The sequence below is a fragment of the Vicia villosa genome, unplaced genomic scaffold (assembly GCF_029867415.1).
Source record: "Vicia villosa cultivar HV-30 ecotype Madison, WI unplaced genomic scaffold, Vvil1.0 ctg.002629F_1_1, whole genome shotgun sequence".
Classification (NCBI taxonomy): Eukaryota; Viridiplantae; Streptophyta; class Magnoliopsida; order Fabales; family Fabaceae; genus Vicia; species Vicia villosa.
In genome coordinates this window covers 157,955-174,848 of record NW_026705989.1, presented here as the reverse complement: position 1 = coordinate 174,848, position 16,894 = coordinate 157,955, and the positions used below count along the sequence as shown (strand labels likewise).

At 35.3% G+C, this 16,894-nt stretch overlaps 1 protein-coding gene across 3 annotated transcripts; it reads left to right on the top strand.

Annotated features, from left to right (window-relative positions):
* The first annotated feature begins 419 nt into the window (after positions 1-419).
* On the top strand, positions 420-10,381 carry LOC131639425 (DNA mismatch repair protein MSH3-like). 3 transcript variants are annotated; one of them, XM_058909922.1, is made up of 14 exons: positions 420-1,532; positions 2,784-2,972; positions 4,718-4,879; positions 5,657-5,755; positions 5,870-6,118; positions 6,589-6,870; positions 6,977-7,108; positions 7,460-7,720; positions 7,803-7,874; positions 8,105-8,254; positions 8,499-8,966; positions 9,125-9,402; positions 9,633-9,694; positions 9,794-10,381. In XM_058909922.1, the coding sequence occupies exons 1-13, from the start codon at positions 597-599 to the stop codon at positions 9,649-9,651; spliced, it is 3,297 nt and encodes a 1,098-aa protein (XP_058765905.1). In that variant the 5' UTR covers positions 420-596; the 3' UTR covers positions 9,652-9,694; positions 9,794-10,381. The 3 variants fall into 3 exon arrangements, with proteins under 3 accessions (XP_058765905.1, XP_058765904.1, XP_058765907.1); XM_058909921.1 differs by having other exon boundaries at positions 9,633-10,362; XM_058909924.1 differs by lacking the exons at positions 6,589-6,870; positions 6,977-7,108 and having other exon boundaries at positions 9,633-10,381.
* The last annotated feature ends 6,513 nt before the right edge of the window (positions 10,382-16,894 follow it).

Sequence of the window (16,894 nt, the reverse complement as noted above, 5' to 3'; positions counted from 1 at the left end):
GCCTATTCCCATCCCTACCCCTAATTTACAAATTCTAAAGAGTTCTACTTAAACATTGGGTCAGATTTTCTCTTTTAAATACAACTTTGTAGTCCATGAACTTCTTAATCTGCATCAGATATTTCTAAATTCATAAGATGATTAATGCATCCAGCGCATAGATAAATCTCGTTAAATCTTGGAACACATATATTAAATTTTCTAAATTGTCTTAGTATCTAATTTTGACAACTTCTATCGCTAAAAATACACAAATTTATTTCAGATTAAATCTTCTTGATATGGAAAATAATTCGAGTCTAAACTATATATTTGAAAAGAGAAGTCCAAAATCCAATAATTAATAATTAATAAAAATAAATAATTAAAACTTCCAATAAACCTTAGCCCCGAGGTTTTTCATTTTACATTCATGTGTATGTGTAGAAGAATCTGTGTTAAAAAAAAGGGTTTCATTTTCACCATGTTAACTTCTAACGAGTCGATAAATCGACAGTAATTCTTTTCACCGCGCAATTCTCCCAACATATTCCCGCCAAATCTTCGTAACTCAACAACCCACCACCACCGTCGCAACTCCGACCACCACCACAACCATGGGAAAACAAAAACAACAAGTAATCTCCCGCTTCTTCGCCCCAAAACCCAAACCCCCTTCATCAACCACCGACCCCCCTCCACCCTCACCCTCTCCTCGTCCCACTCCTTCCACCCCCAAAATCTCCACCACCGTCTCTTTCTCTCCAGCCAAACGCCGCCTTATCTCTCAACTAACATCATCCCCCAACAAACAACCCAAACTCTCTGTACCCTCCCCACCCAATCCCTCCCTTCACCAACGCTTCCTTCAAAAGCTTCTAGAACCTTCTCCTCCTGACCCACATCTCCCTTCGTCTTCCCAACCGGTAAAGTTTACTCCTTTGGAGGAACAAGTAGTGGAACTCAAAGCGAAATACCCTGATGTTCTTTTAATGATTGAAGTTGGTTACAAGTATAGGTTTTTCGGCCAGGATGCCGAGACTGCTGCTAGAGTTTTAGGTATATATGCTCATATGAATCATAATTTTTTAACTGCTAGCATACCAACTGTTCGACTTCATGTCCATGTGAGGAGGCTTGTGAGTGCGGGGTATAAAGTTGGTGTTGTTAAGCAGACAGAGACTGCTTCTATTAAGGCACATGGTTTGAACCGGGGTGGCCCGTTTTGCAGAGGGTTGTCGGCTTTGTATACGAAGGCGACGTTGGAGGCGGCTCAGGATTTGGGAGGTGGGGAAGATGAGTGTGGGTCGGTGAGTAATTACTTGCTGTGTGTTGTGGAGAAGAGCATTTCGGGGGAGAGAAAGTCTAAGGGTGGTGTGGAAGGTGGTTTTGATGTGAGGATTGGGATTGTTGGTGTGGAGATATCGACTGGAGATGTTGTTTACGGAGAGTTTAATGATAATTTTTTGAGGAGTGAACTTGAGGCTGTTGTTGTTAGTTTGTCTCCGGCTGAGTTGCTTCTTGGGGACCCTCTTTCTAAACAAACTGAGAAGGTAGTTTTTCTTGCCAAGGTCTTTCTATTTTTGTTCATACATTTCAAGAATTGTGATATTGTTTCTGTAAGTTATAAATAGAACAGTTGATTGTAGTTGCTACTTGCTAGAATCTAATTGAAAAGATTTTGATTGTTGGAATGCTGAAGCTTGATACTGCAATGGATGATGTATCTATCATAGAACAATTTAGAGGATGGTGTTGAAATATAATGTATGTTATCATCAGTCATTACTTGTTGGCTGAGGATCTTTAAATTTGTAAGCATTTAGATAACTGAATTTGTTTTTTTTTAACGAAATATTTATTGTTCTCCAGTTAAAGGAAAAGGAAAATTATTCACTTGCAAGATGTTTATTGTTAAGGTCTTTGTTATTGGGCCACCGACAATTGTCAACACTCCAGGTGTTTCTGTCCTGGGGTGTGTTTAGATCCCACGTCGATTAGAGAGTGGCCAAATTAGTTCTTATAAGGCTTGACCAATCTTTCCTCACCTTTTTAGCTAACTGTTGCTCAGTAAAGCTTAAAGCCCAAGTTTTAATATTTAAAATCCTAAAAGGAACGGACAATACAGTACACTCTGATTGTCAAATAGGAAAATTTAAGTTAAGATTAGAAGATGATGATACGAAACAAATTCCTTACCATCATTCACAGTTCATATAGTTGGTATGAATTTCTGATTTAGCTTGGAAGATGCTGATACAATACAGTTCCCTTCCCTTATCTTGGTTCAAATAGTTGGCGTTCTAATTCACATTTGCATTTTGAAAACAATAGATGAAATTTTTACAGAGGACAAAGTTGCCAGAAAATTTAAATGGATGTTTTGTTTGGAACAAATGGATGTCTGAAATCATTGAAGGACCAACATGAGGTCCCATGTATTTTTATATTACCGATTTCAGGATTTATTCTTACCATTTATGCATTGTGCATGTTTGTCCTCACGACATGAGTTTTCAATCTCAGTTTTCTTGTAATTCAATACATCGCCTTTTAAAGACGGTTGAAATGTTTTAAATTTTAATGCTTGGAAAGCTTATTTCTTAATCTTTCAGAAAATTTCTGTTCCTATTATTTATGAAGACGGAAGTTTTATCCTCTTGTTAAATCGTGTAATCTTTACAAGAAGACCTGTTTTCTTAAAACACTAGATAGTTTACTTACAGTGATTCAAAAGCTCAGTTGGTTTATTATAAATAAGTTCGCTAACCCTAAGATCCAACTGTGATTTGATGTATTATTAGTTATTATTAGCTTTTGCTGGACCCTCCTCAAATGCTCGTGTGGAGCGTGCCTCACGAGATTGCTTCACTGATGGAGGCGCTTTAGCTGAAGTTATGACCTTGTATGAAAACATGTGTGTTGATAGTTCATCAGATTCAATGCAAGGCAATGAATTGACTGAGCATAAAACTCAGCAGATGGAAGTCAAGGTACCGACTACTGATATTTAATTATTTATAAAACTCGGTATCCTTACTGCAAACTTTAACAAGTCTTAAATTCATTATTATTTTGTTATTTTGAGTATGCATCATTCTACTAGTCAGATTCTGTCTTATGATATTAAAGCATCTCATTGGAATTTGTTATTTTAGTGCATTGTAGTTTATGAGTCAAGTTCTGTTTTACTTTTGCTTAAGTAGGAGTTTAACAGAATATAGAATACAAGTCTAGTAAGATATGCACAAATTGTCTCTTAGAGGTGGAAATTGGATAATCTACAATACCAAAAATCTCATGTTTCAATAACTTGGGTCTATCATACAAAGTGAAAAGGATACAAAGGTAGGATTGGCGGATAAAATGCAGAAATGCTTCAGATGTGAACGTTGCAGATGAGTGTACAAATAGTAAAATTTCATTAAGTATTGGTTTTGAAAGAAAAAAAAAGAAAGAATGTGTGCACAGTTAATATACTGATTTTGGATCGCTGCTCTTGTAAAAAAGGTGCACAAACTATGGCCTTTCACTTGGATGAGGTTATTTTGTCTATACTACTCAATTTTCACATAAAATAGTACTTCTTAATATGTGTGAAAGTTGAAAAAATTGCTTATAAATCAGGCTAGAGGGAGTATATGATAGAGGAAAAATTTGGGGAATACAAAGTGATATGAAATACTGCAGGTTGAATACTATCATGGGACCATTGTTAGTCTGCAAGTTGATGTTACTCTCTGAATTATGGAACCACACCTATCAAGAAAGGAATTGCAATTGGCAAATGAGTGGTGGAATTAGGTCCTCAAGGCTCAAGTGTATGGGTGCAGCTGCTGCTGTCCATCTTCATCTTTCTTAGTAGGTTCGGTAATATGTGGGTTCTCTCAAACAAGCTAATGTTTCTCCAAACAACAAGGTCAATCAAAACTACTCTCAACCTTAAGGACAAGGTTGTTTATAAGAGGCATTGATAGGACACCTAGACACATAGACATATTCTAGAAGGCTGTAAAAGTGAAATGAGAGTTAGTTAGGATATTCCCTAATTTTAGAAATTTTCTGTTGTCAGAGAGGGAGAGGAAGTTGAGAGGCATTCAAAAATATTTTTAAGAGTTGGTTAGGAGAGTTATCTCTGGTTAGGAGCTTTGCTTTGGAATAAAAGTCACGAACTCTAGTTTATCATTTCCTTTTCGGTTTTGCCACCATTGTAGATCTCTTAAACTCATCCATTTATTTCCATTCAATAATATACACTTTTGTTACCTTGATTTTGCGGGTCCTATCAGAATGTGTGAAGAAGACATGTAAAAACTTGGTATCTAGAAGCATTGGTAAGGAGACTTGACTAGATGGATGATACTCCATTAGTCAGAGTCTGGGGTAGAGGCAGACCAAAGAAAACTATGTCGAACCATTACGAGAGATTTAGAGATAAACGGTGTTTCTTCTAATTTAATTGATAAGCCACTTGATCCATGTAATCAACTCCAAAAAGGATTGGACGTTGTTATTGTTGTTGTAGTGGATTGTAGTTTATGATGATAATTCAATCAACTGCTAAATTTTGAAATATTTATTTTAAAATTCAAGTCTTATTATAGTTAAAATTTTCTTCCCCCAAAAAATCACATGCCTACAATAATTTTTTTGACTTTACAGTTTATAACTATACATTTCTTTTTTTTGCGATTTCTCTTGATAACATACTTTGTTTTCCATTCTTTTAATTATATAGGAGGCCATGAACCTTCCAGATTTGGCTGTTGAAGCTCTAGCTTTAACTATTCGCCATTTGAAGGGATTCGGTTTTGAAAGAATTCTGTGCTCAGGTGCTTTAAGGCCCTTTGCAAACAATACTGAAATGACTCTCTCAGCCAATGCACTACTACAACTGGAGGTAATTATAAGCTTACCTTTTGTTTTTTGAGAGTGGTAAGGACAAAACATACTTAATGTCAAAAAATAAAAGAAAAAGACAAGCATACGTTACACCTCGGCGATAGATGTTGCAATTTTTGTTTTTGTTTGGAAGTGTGACAATTATAAGCTATCATATGTGCTGTCTACCTAGTGGATGGAAATGCTTCACATTATCATTTTCTGATGGAAATAAACTACATAAAGTTTTGTACAAGGATTATAAGGAAGGTAGTCATAACTAAGATAACCTTGAATATCCAATAAAATGGCCTCATTAACATCGCATCACAAGAGTCTCCACTAATTACTAGTCCTTTAACATGAATTGGACCAACTTTTGCTTTTTAGCATTGTTGTGGTATATGGATAAATGTCACTGTTAATCAATCTAATCATACACCTAATTGCCCTTTCTCTGCTTCAGGTATTAGTTCTTGTAGATTCATTTAATATAAAATAATTAAATTATTGTAACTAAATGTCAGGATTTCTTGTTGGCTGGTGACTGCAGTATGTATAAACCTACATTTTCTTGTTTGATTTAGGCATTAGTTCTTATAGTTTCATATGAAAGTAGTTAGAGTATAGTAGTAAAGTATCTTGTCTTCTTGCTGGCTTGTTACAACGTCATGTATACTTCTATTCTTTTTCGTTGTGTCATATAAGCTAGTACTGTTTGGTTTTTCCTTCCTCGTGCGTGCTTAAAATTCTCTTGCTGATTCTTGCTGCTAATGAATGTTTCATATGTTATCAGGTCTTACAAAATAACAGCGATGGATCTGATAGTGGTTCCTTGCTACAAACTATGAATCACACTCTTACTATATTTGGTTCCAGGCTTCTTAGGCATTGGGTATGGGATGCTTCCATTCCTGATATACCATCACTGACTGTTATATTCTCGATTTTCTTCTCTTTATCAGGCGAAAAAGTTCTTTGTTTAATTGTTGTTCATGTGCATGATCAGGTGACACACCCACTGTGTGATCAAACCACGATTTCTGCCCGTCTTAATGCTGTGTCTGAAATCGCAGAGTCCATGGGAACTTGTAATGGCATGAAGAATCTTGGATGTTCTGAGGAAGATCCTGATGTAACGATTGTGCAGCCTGAGTTAGCGAACATACTTTCATTGGTTTTGAAAGCCCTGGGCCGGGCACCTGATATACAACGTGGCATTACAAGAATTTTCCACTGCACTGCTACCCCATCTGAGGTGATAAATAGTTTTTGTTGGATATTCATGTATTTCACTATATTATGGAATTTAATGAACTGTCCTATGTTTCTTGTGATTTCTGTTCACTTTTAATCTTTACATTAGAGAGGGAGATACAAATAGAGCTAAACATATTCTATTCACTTAATGACAAGATTCCCTGATTGTGCATGTCTGGATTTCCACCGTTTGATGCGAGTGTTTTAACTTTTCTGGGTTAAGAAAGTGAATAACTGTAATAAAATGATTTATTTTGGTGAAAATGTTTTTGCTGTTTGAGAATGAGAACTAGAGTCTTAATGCAGTGTGAAGTGCAATGGTTAAGAGAATTGCTATTTCTGAACAGTCGTACTTAGTCATTTAAGTTTATATATTATATTAAATTGGTATTAGTTCACTTGAGTTTTTTTATATGTGACATAAAGCTTCTAGCTATTGATTGCTTCAACCATGCTGTCTTTTTACAGTTTATTTCCATTATTCAAGCTATTTTGTCTGCTGGAAAACGGCTTCAGCAACTTAGCATAGGAGAGGGGGATACCAATAATAATAATAATAATAATAATAATAATAATAATAATAATAATAATAAATTGTACTCTGGTTTGTTAAAGAAGTTAATTTCAACCGCTTCCTCTGCAAATGTTATTGGTAAAGCAGCAAAAATGTTGTCATCTTTAAATAAAGACTCTGCTTATCAAGGAGATCTGACAAATATGATCGTTGCAACTGAGGGACAATTTCCAGAGGTTTGTCTGTGTGAAAAATACACTAAATAATTTGTTTCTTTTTTGGGCTTCATTTTATACTATCTGCTTTAATTCTGATCCACGTAAAAAATATGACTATGAATAGGTATTTACAGCTCGAAAGGCTTTTCAGATGGAATTGGAACAATTAAATTCGTTGATTGGCTTGTACCGCAAACGGCTTGGAATGCGAAATTTGGAATATATGTCTGTTTCTGGTGTAACTCACTTGATAGAGGTAGTTTGACTGAGACACTGAAACTTTAAGTATTGGTTTTACAGAAGTTGCAGCCGTGCTTCTTTTTGCCACGCTCCATGGGAAATAAGGATGGATGGGAAATGTTTATTGTCTGTTGGCAATATCCGTTTGGTCCTTGATTGTTTAATTGATTCTAAATATTACGTTATTACCAAATGTTTCAATTTTGTTTTCCTTTCTACAGTGAAATTTAAAATTAATTCCAATTATTGTTTCATCTTGTTCACTAGTCAGGAACTCTAATTTGACAGTTGAGTCCAAAATCATTTGTTTAAATAGAATTAATGGTTGGTTGTAAAAAAGTTATATTGTTATTCATTTTGGCTGCAGTTATCATCTGATGTAAAAGTTCCTTCAAATTGGGTTAAGATAAATAGCACAAAGAAAACAATTCGGTATCACCCTCCTGAAGTAGTGACAGCATTGGATGAGTTATCATTAGCTAAAGAGAAGCTTACTGTTGCCTGCCGAGCTGCATGGGACAGCTTTCTGAGGGACTTCAGTAAACATTATGCTGAGTTCCAAGCTTCTGTTCAAGCACTAGCTGCTTTAGATTGTCTGCATTCACTCGCCACTCTTTCAAGAAATAAGGTTTGTTGTTCTTAAAGGATTTATTTAGTGCCTACAATCATTTGTCGCATTTTGTAACACAGTTCTCTATTTACTGTGGTAGGGTTATGTCCGCCCTGGTTTTGTAGATGATGATGAGCCTGTTCAGATACAATTTTGCTCTGGTAGACATCCGGTATGAATTTGATGGTTTGAAATTTTGTGTAATTCACATTGGTGTTTACTTGAATGTATTTGAGCTGCGTAATGCAAATGCCTGTCATAATTTGTGTATTTAGTGCATGCCATTTCTCACTAAATAAGACTTAATTTGGGGCTGCTGTGCTTTTGACTTTGGCTAAGTTGATTCAATTTTCTCACTGATTGGTTTTGAAAAACTCATTATGATAAGTCATTTCTCACTAGGTTTTGGAGACCACCTTGCAAAATAATTTTGTCCCAAACGATACAAAATTGCACGCTGACAGAGAGTATTGTCAGATTGTCACTGGACCCAATATGGGAGGGAAAAGTTGCTATGTTCGCCAAGTGGCTCTAATTACTCTCATGGCTCAGGTAGGTCAATGCACTGTCTGCTACTTTTCTGCTTTGACAGAAGGGAAATTATCCTTTTTGGGAATGGTTTTTTATATATTGAATGTCTTGAAATTGAGCTAGTTTTTTCTTTCAAATTATCGTCTCTCATACTATCAAAGTTGTCGAATTATTTCCACCTCCAAAATATTAACATACTGCTTCTCCTTGACAATGTTGTCCCTTATGGCCGTTGCTTTATTGAAACATTCCCTTATCTCTCTAGGTTGGCTCCTATGTTCCAGCATCATCAGCAAAATTACATGTCCTTGATGGGATCTACACTCGGATGGGTGCTTCTGACAGTATTCAGTTAGGGAGAAGCACTTTCCTAGAAGAATTGAGCGAGACTTCACATATACTTCATAGATGTACAGAACGTTCACTGGTTATACTCGATGAGCTTGGGAGAGGTACAAGTACACATGATGGCATGGCCATTGCTTATGCGACATTACATTATCTTCTTAAGCAGAAGAAAAGCTTGGTCCTCTTTGTCACTCATTATCCAAAGATTGCCAGTCTAGAAACTGAATTTCCAGGCTCTGTAGCAGCATATCACATGTCACATATGACCGCAAACGATGATTCAAGTAAAAACTCCAACGATCATGAAGATGTCACTTATTTATATAAGCTCATACCTGGTGTTTCGGAGAGGAGTTTTGGTTTTAAGGTTGCCCATCTTGCACAGGTAAATTCACGTCATCATATGTTACTTCCTTTGATTTATATATCAAGAGCCGTTAAGTTTTTTCATATAGCATGAGAAAATCGATAATGATATAATCGTTGAATTTTCTAGTATATTGAGTCTCATTTAATATTGATTGTAAACATCACGCTTTTCAGTTACCACCATATTGCATTAGGCGAGGTATTGTCATGGCTTCTGAACTAGAATCACTAGTAAACAGTAGATTACATGGTAGATCAGGAAATGAGTTGTTGTTGGAAGCACCTGTTATTGATCAAGAGCAAGAACCACATGATTGTCCACGTCAAGACTTTGACAGTGCATTTAAGGAATTCTATTCAAACTTAAAAGCTGCAATACTAGATGATGACAATGCGAAAAGCTTTCAACTTTTAGAGAGTGCTAGAAGCATTGCAAAGACATTAGTTAGCAGGTGAAGTACCTCTTTCCCCTTTATTCTTCAACAAGTTTTATAGTTAATACTAAACAACGGTGAATATTTCGTACCTATAATATGGTTATAAAGAACATGAGGGTGTAACAAAGTAGTTTTTCTAATTGTTTTTGAGGAATTGACAAGCTGATTTGTTTGTTGATGCTGATAGCAGTTGCTTCACAATTTTCATCACAACTCTTGTTGATTTTGCTTGTGCTTTTTAACAGGTCAATGCAGTTGGTATAAATGAGATGACATGCAGGGTTCAAAAGCTCTACTAGTGTTTGTTGTATAATTTAGTTAAGCTTTCCAATTTTCGCTTTACATTTTTCCTGCCTTAATTAGATATTTGTAACCGTGGTTATGCTTTTGATTATATTTTATGCAGCGTATATAGATGTCTTAATTTGAGGCAACTAGGGTCAAAGTTTCTGCTGATCTTATTTACGTTTGGTAAGAAACAAGTGGGAGGGAAATTACACCATCAATCAATTGTTTAGTTTTCTATAATATTTAAAATTTGCTTTGTATTTCGTCTTGAGCATGAACAAAATAATGCCAGTTCAATAGTTCAATAGAGGTGTGCAATTGATGTAACCTTATTTTACACTAACGATAATAACATATGCATCATCACTTATTTTATACTAATGATAATAACATATGCATCATCAACCCTTGTGCATCATCACCCACTCTCGCAGTTAGGTGGTTTTTGTACACTTCCTCCAAAAATGTAAATTTAGCATGACATTCTCTAGTATCATCATTTTCTTTGGGGCATCCTCTGGTTCAAGTCCCTTATGACCCAAATAGTTCATCATTTCTAGTGCATCATGTTTGGTCATTATGGAGTGATCTAATAATCTTCCTTTGATTGAAAGATATGGCAGGCGTGAGACATCATCTAGTGTGATAAACATGTCACCACATGGAAGATGAAAAGACGACGTCTCAAGAGTGTTATCTCTCAACGAATATTAACAACATACCATAATTGATAGTAGTATAATTAGTTATGCATAAATCTCGCAACCTAGATAGATGCATGTCATCATGAAACTATTGCTCCTCAAGTTGTTGTAGTCTTGCAATCTTTTTACTATGGTTGATGTATTATAAAGCATCATGATATTGCAAAAAAATACATCATCGTCAAAATGTTTGAATATTATGTAGGTGTTTTAACAACCCCCCCCCCCCCCCCCCACACACACACATGTGCTTGACATCATGGGTGTAATGATGTGTCATACGGACATCCTCAATGTGTTTCAAATAATAAATATAATAAACTTTATTTCTCCCCCCCACACGTGCTTGACACACACACACACACACACACACATGTGCTTGACATCATGGGTGTAATGATGTGTCATACGGACATCCTCAATGTGTTTCAAATAATAAATATAATAAACTTTATTTCTCCCTCCCACACGTGCTTGACAACATGATGGCAATAGTGATGTGTCGTACAAATCTCAAAAAATACAGCTGAACCGGAGGCATGTGTATCAACCTGGATCAGTGGGGCTTCTGAGACACCAGCAGGTGACATATGTCTTTGGGAAGACGAGCTAGAGACACTTGAATCCTAAAAGTTGACGCATTCGCATCAAATGTATTGACATCGACTAGTGGTCGCGAGTAGGGGTGGGAATAAGCCGGGTCGAGCTAGCCTTTGTCAAGCCTGAGTCTGGCCTGCTAAAAAATTTAAAGCCTAAGTCTGGCCTGTAATTTATCATAAGCTTATTTTTTTGCCTAAGTCTGGCCTTTTTGAAGGCCTGATTTACCTATTAGCCTACTTAAAAGCTTATTTCATTTGAACATTTGTAAATAAGTCATTCAATTAAATTTTATATAGACTAACCAATTAAAAGATTAATGAGATTAAACGTTTGTTTGCATTGACTTATCTGACTTTACCTAGTAGTATAAATTTGGTAATACTATTTGTTTGAAAGAATTTATCACAACACATGAAATTGTTCATAAGATATTTTTTCATCTTATTTTCATAATTTCTTTAAGATAATTAAGATTTATTTTTATGTTTTAATTCAAAGTACAAAATACAATATAATAATAATAATAAAATTATTCATATTTATTGAAGTAGGCCGACCTCATAAGCTTAAAGGCTTTTTATATGGCATGTGGCCTAACCTTTTTAGCTAAATTGGCTTATAAAAAAGCCTATGCCTTTTCTATTTATATAAAAAGCCTGATCTGGCCTAGACTTATGTAGGCTGGACCGTAGGTCCCTGTTAGTCGGCCTGACATATTCCTACCCCTAGTCGTGAGGGCCAGACTCTTTTCTTGCAAACAGATGCATGCTGGGATACTCTACCGAGCCTTAGTCGATCTTGGTTGTCATTCATGTTTTTTATAATTAAACTAGACAATTTAAACAAAATAGAAAAAATCAAACCCATATGAGTGACATTCAAAATCAAACTAAACAATGCAGACAGTCAAAATATAAAAATGCACTTCTATATTCGTTGAAAATCCAATTCCTAAACAATACGGAAGTGAATTTTCGTAGTTACCTTCAACTCAGAAAAGCGAAAATGACAGAAACACAGGAAAATAAAAAATGAAACCACGCATGGCTAAGTTATAATTCCTAACAACGAATATAAATACCTATGTATTGATGTATATTACGTAACCAAAAGTTTATATTTCTTAATGCATGTATAAAAAAATCAAATGTGAAAAAAACATGGATTGAAAAACTTATCAAACATGTAGTTGATGTTGAGCACTTCGATTGATTGAATGTTTGAGAGTAGAAATTGACAAATTACTTGGATTGTATGAAGTAGAAAGGAAACTTGGATTTATAATATTTTTTGAAAGTGAGAAGAATTTTAGAGTGTTTTTACCATAAATGAGGAAGGGTCTGACGTGTATTTGTTTAAAATCCTGTCCGGAGGTGCACATCCATTAGTTAAACGAAAATACATTTCCGTATTAATTTTTGTCAAAAATGAGGGTCTGACACACTTACGAATAAATTGAGTGTGGACTGAGGTGCATCTGGAAGTACATTTTTGAACTCTTGGGCCAATTTTGGTTTTTCGTAAGGGTGTATGAGCACCCATAAGGGTGAGAGAAATAATCCCTTGATTTTTTTAGTTCCCTCATTACGTGGGTTGGGACTAAAATTTATTGGCACCCAAAATTGATATCTCAAATTTCTATTGGACAAGTGACTTTAAGAACAAAACCCGGGGGGGGGGGGGGGATTGTGATACAAGTTACTTTTTCGCACAATTAAAATTTCCTTAGAAAGCACTAAGGCAACTTAAGTGACAAAGAAATATCTCTACAGAGAGAAAGACAGAAAATAAAGAGATAAATTTCAAAGAAAATGTAAAACTTTTGAAAGTGAGTTGAAATGAAGAAGGGGGCAACCTTCTTTATATAGATAATAAAAAACAAGAAAAGAAAATGATCCATGGGCAGAATTGATTAGCCAAGCGATTAGAAGCCCTAAAATCAATTATGATTGTTTAAAAGGAAAGAAGTGATACATAACCGTTACAAGTCATTAAGGTGTTCTCCTAATTGTTTGGTTAAATGTTTGACCCTTCTCCTATTGACTGGCTTAATGTTCCAATCGATTGAATGACTCTGAATATTTTTTTCAATCGATTGGCTTAAGTCCCCAATCGATTGGGTAGATCAAAATATCTTTTAAAAGATAGGGGACAATATCTTAATCACTTGGCTCGATTTTGAAAAAATCGTTAAGACATTAAAATGTATGAAAAAGTCTTTTTAAGTGCGTGTGGGAGTTGCCTTAGAACTTAGGAACTACTCCTTTACTTTTATAAAACTCGGGTCACTCTTCAGACACAACCTGAATAACTTTCACACTCCATCTCTTTCATTACTTTGAGGCTTCACTATTCCCTGCCATATGTAATGATCATACAGGCACTTCAATCTTGAGTCTCTTTGCATGATGATGCTTGAGACTTTTTTCTAGTTGGGTCACCATCATCAAAGAGTTGAAAGGTATTTTCGTCGAATTCATCACAACTGTTGACATTGTCGTCATCAAAACTTCATATAGGATCTTTTTCAGGATTATCAACTTTATACCTACAAGCATATAGATCTATATTTTCATCTTTAGTTGACAGAATTATGTTGGTACCTTTGTCAGGTACATCTGGTGTGACATTATCCTATGGAGTAGTGGATTCCTCCTCTTCTTCACAGACATCATCGTGTTGCTTGTCATTAACAATAACATTGATAAAATCCATCATGGATCTTCTACGATTATTGAATACTTAGTGTGACCTACTATTTAGGGAGTATTCCAAGAAGATTACTTCATAACTTTTAGGATCCAATTTGCGACTTTGATCTCGATCAACAAGGATGTAACATTTGCTTCCAAAAACATGAAAGTATTTGGCACTTGGCTTTCTTCCTTTCCATAGTTTATAGTGAGTAGCTTTAAATCCTGGTCGAATAACCATATAATTGTGAATGTGGCAAGAAATGTCCATGGCTTCTACCAAAAAGTAATAGGATAGATTTTTGGCATGAAGTAAGACCCTAGCCATTTCTTGAAGTGTTTGATTCTTACGTTCAACCCCATTTTATTGAGGAGTGATGGGAGCTGAAAACTCATAAGATAGGCCTTTGGAAGAATAAAATTCATAGAAACTATAGTTCTCGAATTCCCTTCCATGATCACTACATATTCAAACAATCTTACCAATTTTCTCATGCTGTAAGCATTGACACAGGCTTTCAAAAATGGTAAAGTATATGATTTTTATTGAATAAAATCAACTTAGATGTACCTTGAGAAATCATTAACACACACACACACACAAAGACATTATCTTCTTCCACTTATGCTTTCCACCTGCATGGGTCCCACGGGATCCATGTGCAGTAGTTTAAGAACTACGGAGGTAGTAATATGTTGAACCTTCTTGTGTGATATCTTGGTTTGTTTACCTAAGTGACAGTCTCCACAAATCTTCCCTTCTTCAATCTTGAGATTAGGAAGACCAATGATATCCTTTCTGAGGCAATCTTCCTCATACGTCTGAGATTTAAATGATGAAGTTTTCTGTGCAAAAATTTGGATTCTTCCACCTTGGAGGTCATACAAACTTGAAATTGATCCTTTGATTAAGAACACCACATATAGAAATTGTTTGATGATTTGGTACCTTTCATTATTTGTTACTGATGTTTATTAGTGACTGCACATTTATATCGATTGAAATTAATGCATAATTATTGATCGTACAATTGGTTAATATTGATGAGATTTGTAGTGGGATGTTCAACAAGAAGAAATCAACTAGGCTAGGGAGGCTTGTGTAATCCAACTTTCCGTTTCCCACAATTTTTCCTTTAGCTCCATCACCAAAAGTAATATAGCTATTGGAGTAAGACTTTAGATCTTTCAAGTAATTCTTTTATCCAATCATATGTCTAGAGCAAACACTGTCAAAACACCAATTTTTACAAGAGGAAGCTCTTAAGGAAGTGTAGGCAATGTGACTTGTAGTTTCTTGTTTGGTTTTCCATAATTGTTGCGGAAAAACATCTTTTGAAGTGTTACTGATGAGATGATGTTGATAATGGTAGTATGATCTACCATACAATTTGTAGCAAAAAAAGTCTTATATGAACTTGTTGACCATAATAGTGACACACTCATCAATTTTTGCCGAAAATATTAGTGTACTGGATGTTATGGCATATAGTTTGAAAGGCTTAAATGCACCTTTGGTCCCTGTAAGTTAGCGAGTTTTTGATTTTCGTCCCTGTAAGTTTTTTTGTTGTTATGAGTCCCTATATCTTACTTTTTGCTCGCGGTTTAGTCCCTAAAGTCAAAATCCGTAGGAAAATCTGCAGGTTTTCCTGCGAATTTTCTTGCGGATTTTGATTTTAGGGACTAAAACAAACGCGAAAGTGAAATATAGGGACTCAAACCCAGAAAAAAAACTTACCGGGACGAAAATCAAAAACTCGCTAACTTACAGGGACCAAAGGTGCATTTAAGCCTAGTTTGAAATTATGAACTTAGTCTTTTAACAGGAGGAACAAACTTGGATTTTGAATTCAAGAAGCTATAGTATAACCAAATACCTTTCATATATCTTGTGGGTTTTCTATCCCTAGAATTTCATCAAGGTTTTAGAACCAGAATCAATATACGAACAAATTTTGTCATGCCTTCAAGTTTGGAGTTCAAGTTGTAAACTTCTTCCTTTAATTCTGAGAAGGTGGTGGTGAGGTTTGCTTTGTCTCAAAGTCGAATATTGATTTTATCTCTCTTTATCTTTCACCTAATATGAATTCTTCTTTCAACTTAAGATGCAATAACTTGTAAGCTTAGCAATAACACCATCATAGAGATCTTCATCACTTGAATCCTTCATTACTATCCATAGTGGACTTGGATCATACACGAGTTTTAAAGGCAATAACATTGTTGGATTTTTCGCTTTCACTATCATTCTTTGATTCCTCATCTAACAATATGGCAGCGTACCCATTCTTCTATTTCCTAAGGAAGTTGGTATATTCCGTCTAAATGTTCCAAAAGCCCTTGCATTCATGACATTGGATTCCATTGTCTTTGTTTTGTTTATATCTTTATTTAGATTTTCACTGAGGATTAAAATCTTTGGTATTGGGAGATAAATTGTCTTTGAAATTGGTTGTGACATTATTCCTTGATCTCCTGTCAAGTGTTCTCATGATCTTCCAAAATATTTTTGCAAGAAGCACTATATCCAATTAGGTTATCATCAATATCTTCTTTTACCTTCTCTCATCATCTTCAATGTCATATTTGAATGCTACATTTTTTGTTTTTTATTTCCATTTCAAAGGTGAGTAGCGAGCCATTTAGCTCATTTACTTTGACAGTGCTTACATCTTGTGGTTCTTTAATGGTTGTGATTTTCATATCAAACCTCCTTGGAAGAGAACTGAGAATATTTTCTAGCTTCTCATATGATATTTTTTCACCAAGAACTGGTAAAATCTCACAGGTTGTGGGTTAGACCAATATAAAATCAGGTTTCGGTTCACGAGCTCAGCCCGATGTTAAAAGCTCTCCAAGGTCCAAAGTCAGCTCATGATAAAATCTTCATATGAAGCTTGAAGACTAACCGCTCCAAGTTTCTTGTGGAAAGACAACTAACCACTTCAATCCACAGTTTGGAAGGAAGACTCACCGCTTTACTTCTTATTTGTTGTTTGGTTGGAAGTTAGCCACAAACTTCACTTTCTTTGTATAAGGGGGTTTGAGAGTTCAACCCACTAAAAGCTCTTAAGATTATTGAATACTCTCAAGAGTAATTTTTGGGAAGAGGATTATGTCTTTTTCTTTTGACTGGACCTCTATAATTTCTGGTATTCTTCTCTCTTCGTTAACTTTTACTTTCTGCACTTACTTTTTTTTGCTGCTCAATTTTAAAACTTT

Bases quoted from the DNA above. Each gene is read 5' to 3' on its own strand.
- LOC131639425 (XM_058909922.1), top strand. From the start codon at position 597: ATGGGAAAACAAAAACAACAAGTAATCTCCCGCTTCTTCGCCCCAAAA. The intron at 7,109-7,459 runs GTAGTTTGACTG...TTTTGGCTGCAG, and splicing joins GTGTAACTCACTTGATAGAG to TTATCATCTGATGTAAAAGT. The intron at 7,721-7,802 runs GTTTGTTGTTCT...TTACTGTGGTAG, and splicing joins CCACTCTTTCAAGAAATAAG to GGTTATGTCCGCCCTGGTTT.